Raw genomic sequence first — 13,618 nt, forward strand, 5'->3', positions numbered from 1 at the left:
AATCCTTCAAGGAATTACATGAAATTGGAAAGAATAAAAAAAAAAAAAAAAGAAAAAAAAAAAGGCGAAGTTAAGAATAGAAGCAAAGAGCTCTATAACAATAGTGTCAGTGGCTCCCTATGGGAAGGCCTACATTAGAGAGGGCAGCCTCGAGTATCTGTCAGGTTGCTCTGTACAGTCCTGACCCACCATGTAACTCAGCTCTGATGCTTAGGCACACTGGGTCTGCACATGGCTTTTGCTTTGGTTGAGGCTGTCTGCTGCTGAAGTTGGTCAGAGACAGAAGGAGAACATGGTGCCCTCTCTTATGTTCGATAATGATGGAGTGGCCTCTTCAGTTTGCAGATAAGAGAGCAGATGGTACAACCTGAAAACAACTGTAGTAAACAGAGGATGTGGTTCAGTATCTTTAAATATACAAAATATGGTTCAGTATCTTTAAATACGCATAATAGCAAAAAGACTTGTGTATTGCCTTCAGAATCCTAAATGCTGTGGTTTTCTGCCAAAGTGGTAAAGTTTCTACTTGTACTCAGATCTAAATCTGTCTTGCTGAACTGAATGACCCTTAAATAGACATGTTATTGCCTTACAAACTATTTAGAAAGTAATGTATGACTAGTCTATTTATAGACTTGTTGCAACAAGTAGTCTTTAAGTGTAGAGTTAAAATATGTTCTATAAGCATTAGTCAGCTCCTTGGAAAAAAATCTGATTTTTAATTCCTTCAAGCAAACTTGAGCTTGATTTAGTTTTTTATGATTCCAGCTTTTAGCACCATTGCAGTTTCAAGTGTCATCATCCTGGACAGTAAATGTTAGTTGACTCTGGAAAACTGTTCCATCGTTCTTTCTAAACTGGGCTTCTGCCCTGATAACAAGACTATTTTCTTGATTAATCTCCCCAGAAAACTCAATACAGCCAACATTTCTACCACAAACTGAGAAAGAGACTTAGTCTCACAAACTCACAGATAGTATTAAAATGAGAGAAGTCTGGAAAAGTATCCGACTCTTGTTAAAGTGAACACCTCCCTTTTCACAAGCTAACAGTGTGATAAGACTCCTTAAGAACTTCTGCTCATTACTTTCTTTAGAAGTAAACATTGTTCTTAGGAAGGCAGAGAACTTCCAAAAGAGAATCCTGCTCCCTGCAACCTGATCCTTTAAGAAATGTATCTACAAAATGTTTTGGAAAAGAGGTCTGTACATTTTTCACCTGTACAATATGGGATGTGCTTCTTGATATATAGTCTGTGTGAGACTTGGCAGCATAGCTGAATGGAAAGGATGATTCCATTTAAATGTGCATCTTTATTAAAATATTTTTATATAAAGATATGCATGTTATATAAATATCTTAATGTATATTTTCCTGTTAGGAATGCCATCGTATCTATTAGGCTGTAGCTGTCAGCACATGTGTACGACAGTATCTGTATAAGGCACTATCTGAATGGGATGTCCAGTGGGAGATAACTTGGGCTCAGATCAGTGATCTGAAAGTAGAGCTTAATTCTATTTGAGATGTCCCAGTCATGCAAAGATTACCCATAAGGCTGGCAGGTACAATAGCAGAACCTACAGAAAACTCAAGCACTGCTAGACTGTCAGCTGGAGCCAGATGGAATCCCAAGGGCATCTCACATGGCGCTAACAGCTATGTTTAGGCAATGGCTGAGTCTTCTATTTCACTTGTATCAGAGGCAAAATTTTCACTGACTTTCCTGGGACCTCAATTTTACTTTATAATGAGACATATATTAGTACCAAATTAAATCTCAGAATTTTTGCACAGCAGCTCCTGAAAACTCATCATCCTGCAATTATTCCCAGGTACTGCTGACAGGAGTTGACTTAGAAGAGGTATATGAGAAATCCCCTGAACCTTTCAGTATTTTCACTATTTGTTTGTTTTTTTAATATAATAACCTAACTTCAACTTTTTATCAAAAAATAAGTAAAAAAAAATAAATCTCTGAGTAATGAAAATGTTGCAACACTCCCACGGTTCTTGTTTCTAACGCTGGGAAAATGTATTACTGGACTTACTGAATTGCTATACTTAGTAAGCAGCAAACACAATTAAAGCCAGAATATACTGCATCACAACATGTACTAAATTAATCTATCTCAACGAGTTTAATTTAGTTAAAATAACTCATAGTATACTGTTCCTTTCAGATTTTAATAAAAGTAATGAATTCTTGGTTGCATGGTATCTTACTGTAGAACTATTACACTATTAAAATTATAAATGTAATAACTTGAAACTATTGCCTTTTTGGAAAAAAGAAAAAAGCAGGTGTTTGAGGTGACTTTTTGTAAAGAATGATCTTATGAGAAGAGCTGGAATTAGAAGGATGTGATTAAATGTGGTATTGCTAATTATCTGTTGGCCATAGTTTGTTCTTTATAAACTTCAATGCAGTTCACAAGGTTATTATTGTCTCTACTGTGTACAAACCAGGGAGTATAGAGGGGTGAAAGAACTTGCACTCATCTATCCAAGGAACCAGTGACACAAATGAAGATTTGCCACCTGCCCAAAGGTAACACTATAAAAAACAGCAATTCTCTGTTCATATTTGGAGTCTGCCACACCACTGCACAGCTATGGAAGCAGTGAGGGTTCGTAACTTGTAGTGGGAGAAAATGCTGTATTGTTAAAAGCTATACAAAAGCTATGCCAAAGAAACCAGTTACCTACCACTCATCAGCCAGCCTGTAGTGGTGAAAGGATAAAAGAAGAAATGGGAAATGATCTGGAGAAGTCTTATAATGATCAGCAATTGGCAGTGTGGGTGTTAGTGATTAGTTAAATCAGATTGTACTGGAATGCATTAAAGGTATAAAAGCCCTGAGTAAAACCACATTTGGGATGCCCCAATTTGCCTGGGACACCTCATCAACATTAATAAATATTTGCATCCCAGCCTCTCTCCTTGGTTGGCAAGGGTCATTTGCAAATTTTTGTAATGGTATGCAGTCTGGAGTTTTTAGAAGAAATAAAACTCTAGAAACTTCAAATGCTACATTTTAACTTTATGAAGCAGAAGTGTTTGCCTTTTTTAAACTTCTTGAGAGGCTGTGGGAGTTTATACTTGTGTTGAACTACCATTACTGACAGCATTCTTGCATTAATAGCATAGGCAGTAATGAAGTATATAGCAATCATCATTAATATTTTGCATTGATTTCAGAAGATAAGCAAAGTCTTGGTAATCTTTCATAATATGAATTAATAACTCTTCTGTCTCTGCAGCAAGCAAAAGGAACAGTGGCTGAAAATGAGTAGTGCAGCTCTTTAGACCATTTATTCAATGTATATCTGTTTCAAAGTGGGGTGAGCTTTTTCTAATATAATATCAAGAATATGCAACAATATTTTATGCAGGTTGCTTTATTTTATAGAAAATACTTTTTCAAGGTAGTGACATAACCAAAGAATTTACATCCTTGTACAACTTGCTGTCACTACAAACAGCGCTGCTTGTTTTTATTAATTCATTTCCAGGTTGCAGTGACTGATTTCCCTCAGGTATCAACTGTAATTCAATGCAGCAAAACCTCATGCATCAGTGCTCCAAAATTACAGAATGGTTGCTGTCAGCCCTAGTTGCCTAGAATCTACAGAATTGTGTGTTACCTCTGGGGCACTTGACGTCATTTCAGTTTTCCTCCACTTCTGAATCCTGAGATCTGTTTCTTCTTTAGTGTTTTATTGGTGCACTGGTAAACAAAGATCTATAAGAAATATTCAGTAATACATAAGTATATATTTGTGTACTTTAAAGTTCTTAAAGAGTAGTTGTAGCAAGTTGTTTGTGTATGTGGGAAATGTGTATGCTGGGAAATATCTGTTCTTTTAATTTCTAAGTTGAAATGTGATGAAAACCTCACTAACTCCTCCTACTGCAGGTTTTTCAAAATGTGGTTTTGTTTTTACTTATTATGTGAATTACTGCATGTTGTGGAACTGGAGTGAAAGTTAAGGAAACACACTGCATCCCACTGAAACACTTTGACTTTTTATTGAAGACTAGGTTACAAGTTTTCATAGGTAGATCTCACTTTGCTGGAGAATTCTCTTGTGAGAATGAACTAGTTATTACCTGCTATCACTTTCTTCACTGGGATTGTGACTTTAGTACCAAGTTGCTTGGTAGCTGTTAAGGTAGTGTTGGGAAAGATGGGCACATTTGAGTTCTTGGTAGAAATGAGTCAGGAGAAAATATGTGTATTGTCTCATTCAGTGTTGATGTAGAGATTCTTTGGGCGGTTCTTGAAAGGTCTTAATCCCACTAGAATGGGGTCTGTCTGTGAAGATACTCCAGAGGAAGCAAAGCCATTCTGCTTTCAATATGAAAGGCAGTATATTTTGAGTAACAGAACTTCGCAGTATATTATTCATGGGTTATTAGAACTTCTACTTCACAAGAAGCTATTTAGTTTTTATTACCTTGTCTTCAGCAGATTTTGTAGAACCAAGTATTTTGTTCAGAAAGATTGCCTTTCATTCATTTTGGAGACTGCATGTGTCTTCAGCTGTCTCTGTGTTTGCTTTAACAAATCTTCTGGGGCCAATGAGTAATTAGAAATTCATTAAGCCTGGAGAAATACCAGGTCACATTAGATGCTATTATTCAACTCCGGCAATTCTGCTGGGTTGGATGGGAACGGGTTGCTTGTTTCTACCGCTTTTAGGCCGGTAAATGCAGGGCATCAAGTCCTAGCTATGTATCCTTGTGGCAGAGACACTTTAAACCTGTGGTGGGTATGATAGGCAGTGCACAGGGAAGGCCTGTAAAGTGTGAATCACACTGAGAGCAGAGTCTTTAACTTGCTGGCCATCCGCAGGGTAGGCATGTTTTGGAATCCTGTCTGCCTGCTTGAGGCTCTGTTAGAAAGGTCTTAAGTATGGCACAAAGGATCCTCCTAATATTTTGCAGTAATCTTTTTAAGGTATTTGAATAATTTAGAAAACATTAACTGGAATGCAGTCTTATCACTGAAGGCATTCAAAATAGAAAGTTATTCACACTGAACATGCAGTCTGTTTTTGGTGAACTCCAACGAGAGGTCTTGACAAGACCCTGTAACATCTATTGGTTTTTAAGAAACTGTAGGCTTCAGTCTGTGCAGCTGCTTCAGTTGTTAATTTATCAACTAGTGCCCAGAGGGAACATTTGAAATACTTTGTCTTTACCTGTGAATAATTTGATCAATGACTAGTGTGTGTGGGAAAACACTGAAAAATGATGCATTTCATGCATAATCGCTAAACCCCTTCTGAACCCTGATGCTACTTTAATACATCAATACAAAAAAATTGCTGAGAAACCCTGCTTTCCCAGTTACTCTTTTAAAACTGGTATTCCTGATCTGATGGCTTCGGTCCACTCTGAGACCTCTGTGTTTGGTTTTATTTTTATAATAACGGCCTTAGAATTTCTGACTCAATTTGGGACAGATTAGTTAAGTTTTCAAAGAATTAAAAGGAAGGAAGGGAGGGAATAATAGCAGATTTGCTGTCACCTGTCACATGAATGTGACTTAATTTCAACATCCTTACAATGTTGACAAGCGTACGCACATCTGGGAGTTGTTCACTGGGCAACTTGGTATTTTATTTTTCAGAAACAAATTGTAGTTGTTCTACCAAATAATATAAAAGAGGTTATAAACAACTTTTACTGACTCTTTGTACATGTAGGACATCAAGGTAATTCAAATAATCGATTTTTCCTTTGTACCTGCCAAATTTCTTGTACCAGTTCTATAATCCTAACAGTAGGGTTTTTACCTTAAGCATGTTCTTCCTCCTTTTGTGACAGACAGCAAAGCAAGAATGTGATTTTGGACAACCACGTACAGTCTTAATTCTGTAGAAAGCTTGATCAATTGTGTCATTCTTGTATGTGTAGACTGGGGATTCTGTAGCAGCTCCGTGTGTTTCACGCAGTAGTAGATGCTTTCTTATGTCCTTAATGCCAAAATATGGAGTCTTCAGATCCATGGTACCTTTTGATATAATGTGGTATTGCATTCATTTTATGAAATGGGTTGTAATTTTCTTTGATTTTTCAGTGTGATAAATATTTCATATGAAATTAGGTATCACATTTGGGTAATCTGAATAACTGGGCATACTTTGGACAGTTGCAGTTCTGGCATATTAATTCCTTACAGGGGTGTTTTCACTTTTATATTATGATCTGTTTGGGTTTCTGTTGACAAACTCACTAAGGTTAAAAGGATTCTATTTCACCTGAGTTACCACTGTTACCTTTGTTTGCCTCTTCACACAGATAGTGCCTTCCCAGTTGTTACAAACGTGGGGGACTGCCTATGTGAGATGACAGGGACATTTCTCCAGGTGGGTTCCTGAGCTAATCTTCCAGTGGGTATGCCTTAGATATTAACCTCTAGGGTATGACTAGGCTGTGTTATTCAGTCTGGTCTGTGTAAACCCAGAGAACTAACACTGAAGTCCTGGAAGTTAAAATGGGACTGAAACTAGCTTGTTCCGATATAAACGGGTGACAGGCTGAGGCTGAAAATTTGATTTCAGAGTCTGGATTCTTGACACAAAGACTCATTGGCAGTGTAGGTATTAACATAGTTTCTGCTACAAATTATGCATGGTTGATGGACATCACATAATCTTTACTGACGTAGGTCAGAAGCTTAGTCACTGACATGCTGTCACCCTGATAAATATGCTTAGAAGCATCTAAGCAAAACGCACGATGGAATCTGTCACTTCTCAAATACTTTGTTCATATTGGTTAAATAGCAATAGGTGTCATAATTCTGTTAAGTTGACGAAGTTCAGCTACTGTATTGAATAGGCCACAAGCCTGACAGTCCTTTAAATCAGAGTTTCTAGACCACGTATTTCTAAATTTGGTCACTTACACACTGTTATTTTGTTTCCAAAATCTGAATAAAATGTATCACTCAGTTTTGAAAATGGTGCGTGGAAACAGCACGTGTATAAAATTATCTCTTAATTTTATGCTGAGTCACATATCAAAGTTGTGTCTCCTCCCTGGTGTCTTGTCCCACAGTGTTGCAGAAGCTGTCTTTTCGGCTGGGTGCAGTATTTGGAACATAAGCCAATGGATCAGGTCGGATCAAGTATCTATAGAAAGAAATTACAATTTTTATTAAAAAGAAATGATGTGAGCAAGAATATAATAGGTGCATACAGTTGTAAAGGTGAAAAGATCTGAGGAAGACATAAAGGCTTACTTTGAAGGTGCTTAGTCTAGTTCTTGTTGGGTAACTTGGACACTTGGGTAACTCCACCTGCTTTTGATGCTAATAATAGAGCTTTTCATGTTTTGTTTGCCTAGACATCATATGTATGCACTAGGCACAGCTAAACCTTAATTTTGACTGATAGCTCCTTTGCCAGTAATTCTGTATTTCTTAATGCATTTCCTTTACTCCTTCAAGAAGGCACAAGCAGTCCACAGAGCTATTTCTCAAATAATTTTGTGAGAAAACAATGCATAATTCTTGTCACTCTGCCCAACGAATAAAGAGCCTGATGTGGATAATCTCGGTAAAAGCTGACAGTCTGTAGACAGACTCTTCAGAATAAGAATTTCTGGTAGATTTGAATACTTGAGGAAAATGACTCAAGAGTTTGACTACAAGTTTGAGATGTTTAAAAGAACTGCTTTTGTTGGGTAAAGGATTTAAGAGCTTCCCATTAATTTATAAGTGTAAATTTTTCACTGTTTTGACAGCTATCTCAAGTGATAAACTATCTGATCTGAGATGGCTTTAGGTGCTAGCACTGTAGTAGCTTTGTGGATTAATCCCAGCATTTTATTAATCCTTGTATATCTTGTAACTTTCCCCCCACAAAATGAAATTGCAGGAAAACCAAATATAGAAGAATCCTTTCTCTCATAACTTCATGCCACATTTCTATCCATCTCCTCATCAGCCCAATGAAAATGCTTGAAACGCTCTCCAAATAGAGGCTGCTTGCATGCAGTGTGGTGCTTCTAAAGATTTCCTGTGTGACTTTGCAGTGGCTCTGAAGAAAGCTTCTGGTTCTACAGGCTGTGAACTTCTACTATTCTGCATAATGAGTATGTTTTGCCCCAGACTTAATAAAAAGCCCCCCAAAATTCTTCAATAAAATGTCCAATTAACTGAACTAACATTTTCTGTAAGTGTACAAGCAATCACTGTCATACGTCCCCCAGAACTGCTGTATGTTTTCATCTCACCTAGTAACAGACTGTTCCTGGCTCCTCAAAGCATGGGCTTCTGAGTCTGTGGCACATTGCCTTTATGGTGGATACTCAGGAGAATCGCCTGATCTCCAGGATTTGGGTACACCACCTGTTGCTGTTACTTTATTGATGTTCTTCCTTCTGTCAGGGCTAAAATAGCATAGCAGTGTTTTCTCTATCTTACAGAATTTGTTGCTACACATAGCCTGAACTTATTTGTGTAAGAAAACTGTGGATGTAAATAGGGGATTAAAAAACTCTATTCAATCTGATGTTTATATTTACTCCAGAACAATCTGTATTTTTTTTTTGCTGATCTAGGCAATGAAACTGATGAGCAGTGAAAGAGTCTGCCCTATTCTGTTCATTAAATACAAATGAAGCATGTTTAAACACATGCTTATCTTGCTTGATTTTTTGGGGTTTTGGTTTGTTGCTTTTTTTTTAGGAACAGGTTTTCTTAGATTTGGAGGGAAAATTCAGGTTTCCCTTAAGTAAAAATAAAATAAAAGTTAACAAGATTTGTATAGTGATAAACATTGACAAAGTTGTAAGAAGCCTAAATGTATGATAAAAACCTGCTAGTGTGTTGAGGGTTTATAATTGGCCTGATGTCACAGATCCCAAATCTCATGGTCATCTTCCTCCCTTAGGCATGACTAGGGTGGTACTGCATAAGCAATTCCTATGTGTGATCTTTGTGTGTTACTGCAGAGAGCTGAAATTTGGAGCTCCTAATTGCAAATCTTGGAACTGAAACTGCACCTCTGAATTTGATGTTTTTATAGGGCATCAGCCACACCAACAGCAGAGCAAATATGTTAATCTCCAGGAAAAAAAAAAAACACAAACAAAATGTCAAAGGAACAAAGAGCCTGTAGTGCATTTTTTGATTTTTGTGGTGTTTGATTTTGGTTTGATTTGGTTTTGTGGTGGGTTTTTTTGCTCTTAAAAAAGGAGAGTGCTAGTGCTAGCAATGGAATGTATTGTATTAATTCTGGAATGAAAGAGAACAAGGAGTACTACTGTAAGATCCATTTGCAAGTACTAAACTCTGATACAGACAAAGACCATCACGCTCTAGAGTCAAAATGTCAGCTGTCAAATTTGATTATTTTTCAAAATACACAGAGTAAGATGAGGAGGACAGAATATGTAGGTAAGAGCATTACTAATATATGTATTAAATATGTATTTATTTTAAATACACATGTGTATAGCGACATGTCTATTTAAATAGACAAGTATTTTTATTCTTTTGCAGGTGTATAGGAAAGTTTGGGCTTCTTTTCCAGCAGAAAGATAATGAAATAAATTCAGACAGGAAGTGCAAATGACAAATTCTGCAGGTCTTGTGACATTATAACTTACACTATATCATTCAGCTCTAATCTTGTATCTGGAGAAGGATTGATCAGGATGTAAGAGAGGGTATTCTCATGATCATTCATTTCATCTAGAGGCAAAAAAACCCCCAAATTAATTATATTTAAAAACAAACTTTTCAGAGTTTTGTCTGAAAATAGACACCCCCCCCCCCCCCATGCCCAACCAATAAAACCATTACCATAAACTTTTCTACTTTTGTTTATGGCATCCTCAGTTCTTAAAAATCAGTTCATCTTGCAAAACACTGATTTCTTTTTCTTTTTTTTTTTTTAATTATTGATTTAAAGAATCATAGTAACCGTACCATATCCTGCTGGGGAAAGGCCCAGATGCTTCATTCTGTTTTTCACTAGTTCAGCAAGCTCCTGTCTTTCTGATCTCCTGTAAAGGTTCATTCGCTGCTGGTTTATCTTCTCAGCTGTTTTCCCGGTGTGTCTTGGTACTCTTCTGCTCAGTCGCCGGGCCCACTGCATGCTTTTTCGTCGTAACAAGGGGTGATCAGACTGATCACTAGATGTTGAGTTACGATGGTTATTACGATAACTAATTTGTTCTTTGGTGTCTTTAGTGTCTTCCCATTCTTCCACACTGATAGAGATTTGAGACTTGAAAGGAGAGATTAAGGGCTTTAAAAAATAGAAACGGATCAAGATATTCACTAATTTCTTTCAACAGTGCGGCTGAACATGTGTTTTGGTTTCAATGGAGCTGAGGAGATTCAGCTGTTTGTACTTAGCGAGTGTTCCTGAATTGGGCACCCTTCCCTAGACTTTGACTTATGTACAAAGCCCACTGATGATATAAACACACTTCTCAATCGCGAAAGCAGATACTTGTTACTTAGTGCCTGATTCCATTTCTGATTCTAGACCAACTTCAGCCTTCTCATATTGCCTTTCCTGAATCTAGGAATATGTTCTGAATTAATTCTGTGCTTACTTCCAAGTCTGCATATTTTTAGAAATTTGAGTTCTGTAACTTCTTTTTGGATTTATGGTGTGGATTCAGTAAGTAATGGTTCGACTGTAGCTGTGCTGTTTTGAGTATTCTTTTAAGACCATAGGTGGAACATACCTATTAGCTGTTTCTCAAATTCCTAGGCATTTTCTACCTTCCAGCACATAATATTTGGAAGGCCTTTGTGTCAGAAAGTACGGCTGTGTGCAGTAGTGTTCTGTGTGATTCAGGATTCCTCTTGCAAAAGAGGTGATTAATTCCTAACTTAAAGCATAATGATGTTTTTTCACTCATAGAGTAACAAAAAGCAGCAGATTTCAAAGCCAAAATCTAGCCCTCTGTTGCTGTCTTCTTCATGCCACCCAGTTAGTGCCAGTAGTACACACATATAGCAGTACTGAAATATCTCAAGCAGATAGGCTATATATGCAGTTCTAACATACAAAACGATTATAGGGAATATATAAACAAACATGTCAAAAGCTACCTTCAAAATTCTTTTAATGCCTATTTTACATTTAACTCATTCTTCTAGCTTCTAGTTTCAAAACTATTTTCTTAGAAACCTGAGTTATTGCCCTGATCTTTGAAACATGTCTTTTATTGAAATTGAAACAGTGAAGCCCTCCCTGGTATCAGCAAAGTCATGTTATCAGGTTACCGGGGACTGATTTCAATATGCTGAGTGCTTAAAATCAGTAAATGAAATATAAACCAGAGATGACTTAAAGTAGAACTGGCTCAGTTTGTATAAATCCCCAAGAAGAAAAACAGTTCACAGTAAGCTGGAAGTAATGAGTATAAAGCAAATCTAGCCCGAAGTGCTAGAGGTTCTAAAGGCCTTCTCCCATTAACACAAAATCTGAAAGCAATGTTGTGTTGAATAAAACCTTTCTTCACGAAGCTTACCATCCTGTCCCACACAGAATCTGTAAAGTTCCTGGAGTCCATAAGATAATATTTGATATGAGTAAGTCTGACAATGTAAGAAACACACTATTTTTTCCCTTTTGCACAGACTGTCTTTTATCTGTGTAAAGGAAACCCAAACAAACTACAAACCAATCAAAACCAACAATTACAAAGAACACTAAAGATACTTATGTTGTAGCAACATCTTGAATATCCTAGACTGGAATCTTGCAATAAACCTTATGCAAAGACCTGCTAATTTACTGAGCTCCTCAGCTTAGTCTGCAATAGAAAGGCTCATTTGATTTTGGGTTTTGTCGGGTTTTTTTGGTTGGTTAATTATTTGTTCATGTTGGGGCGTTTTGTGGTCTGGGTTGCTTTCTTTGTTTGTTTGATTGGGTTTTGGGGGGGTTTCTTTTGTTGGTTTGTCATTTGTTTTGGGGTTTAATAGATTTGAAGTTACGTTACTGACTCAGCTGATACTATATGGGGAGGGCTTAGGAGAGAACGCTGAGCCCCTGTGTACAGGAATGCTATTTGGTTTTGTTGTTTGTGATTTTAAATTGAAATTTTGGGTTTGCACATATTTTACAGTAAGGACTGAGGTAGGCAAAGTACATTCCATCTGATAAGGTGCGATTATAGTCTATTTGGCATGAATAAATCTGACACAAACTGAGTATGAATGATGGTCTTGTTTGCCTTTCTTCCTGAAAGCATGGGAGCTTTCCTTGTCCAGCTCTTGATAAAACAGCCACCTGGGCTTGCTGCCAGTAATTCTGCAGAGGCAGAGACCAGTCAAACCAATTATTACATGAGTGTAAGTTATATTTTTCTGAGCCAGTGATTAATCAGGAGATGCCAAGTAAAAGAATGAGTCTTTTGATTTTGTGAGTCTGTAAATTCTTAGCTTGAACTTCTGAAACACTGGGACAGATGAGTCAAAACTATAAATTAAGGTGATAAATATTTACTTAGGTGATAATTCAGTTTTTATGGTGCCTCTTAAGAAAGATGTGCAGAATGGCTCTTCACTGTATGCAGGAGAAAAATAAACTCTTTAAGACAAGGCAAAACCACAGAAACCCAAACCCTCTTTCAAAGGCAGCACAAAAGCGTGGCTGTTGGTGGCAGCTGTTCAATACACAGAAGATAAAAACCCAGTGCAGAGCACTTTTGTTTCCATCTCTGGTTTAATCAGTCTCAAACTTTCTTTAAAAGTACTTCTGTTAACTACTGTCAATTTATTTTGAGGTTTGGTTGGTTTAATTTCTTTTATTTTTTTTTTGCATAGCTTGTAAACCTGTGCATGAGAAGCAGAATCAATGATCCAGTGTCATTACTATTACAAAGTAGTAATTGATCATCTTCTGTTTTATGAAGTGTACTTATATTTTTCGTTACTCCTTAGAACAGAAACATGGTGAACTCTGTGAAAGATACCTAGGTGTATGATGGTAACAGCCCTACAATGGCAAACATCAGTCAGTTTGTTGGATCTTTGTTCCCTTGCCTTGCTGCTTCCTGGGAGCTATGTGTGTAAAATGTGAAGCACTTTTAATGTGCAGATTCATCTAATCTGTTCTGAAGCAATGTCTTTATTTTATTTTTTTTTTTTGGTGCAAGTTGTATGTTGAAGTAACTTCACTGCTCCATATACCAATAGCCCTTGATTGCAACTAGTGTTCCAGGAATGCTCTTCTGCTTGTATGGGGGTTACCTTTTGGGTTTGTGATGAATATGGTGTTGATACCAGGGGTGTTTCAGTTATTGCTGATCAGTGCTTACACAGTGTCAAGGCCTTTTCTGCTTTTCACAGTGCCCTGCCAATTGAATAGGCTGGGGGTACATAAGCAGCTGCGAAGTAGACATGGCTAAGGCAGTTGACCCCAACTATCCAAATGGATATTCCATACCATATGGCACTGTGTTCAGCAGTAAAAGCTGAGGGGAGATGAAGAAATGGAGGGACTTGGAGAGTTACGGTATTTGTTTTCCCCAGTAGGTGTGATGGAGCCCTGCCTTCCTGAAGATGGCTGAACACCTGCCTGATGAAGGGAATGAGTGAATTCCTTGCTTTGCTTTCCTTGCACATGCAGCTTT

At 37.3% G+C, this 13,618-nt stretch overlaps 2 protein-coding genes across 7 annotated transcripts in view; both read right to left on the reverse strand.

Annotated features, from left to right (window-relative positions):
• F13B (coagulation factor XIII B chain) overlaps positions 1-13,618 on the reverse strand; it is a 301,636-nt gene that overhangs the window by 95,952 nt on the left and 192,066 nt on the right. The window lies entirely within an intron of this gene.
• The window catches only part of KCNT2 (potassium sodium-activated channel subfamily T member 2), a 130,505-nt gene continuing 123,073 nt past the window's right edge, over positions 6,187-13,618 (reverse strand). For all 6 annotated transcript variants that reach the window (XM_061379253.1, XM_061379252.1, XM_061379250.1 and 3 more), the window contains 3 exons: positions 9,951-10,251; positions 9,629-9,713; positions 6,187-7,146 (listed from right to left, as the gene is read on the reverse strand). In XM_061379253.1, the coding sequence (XP_061235237.1) occupies positions 7,035-7,146; positions 9,629-9,713; positions 9,951-10,251 (498 nt within the window). In that variant the 3' untranslated portion in view covers positions 6,187-7,034. The remainder of the gene's footprint in view (positions 7,147-9,628; positions 9,714-9,950; positions 10,252-13,618) is intronic.

Source organism: Neopsephotus bourkii, unplaced genomic scaffold, assembly GCF_033783945.1.
Source record: "Neopsephotus bourkii isolate Nb327-2 ecotype Australia unplaced genomic scaffold, CSIRO-AGI_Nbou_v1 NB_1768, whole genome shotgun sequence".
NCBI classification, from domain to species: domain Eukaryota; kingdom Metazoa; phylum Chordata; class Aves; order Psittaciformes; family Psittacidae; genus Neopsephotus; species Neopsephotus bourkii.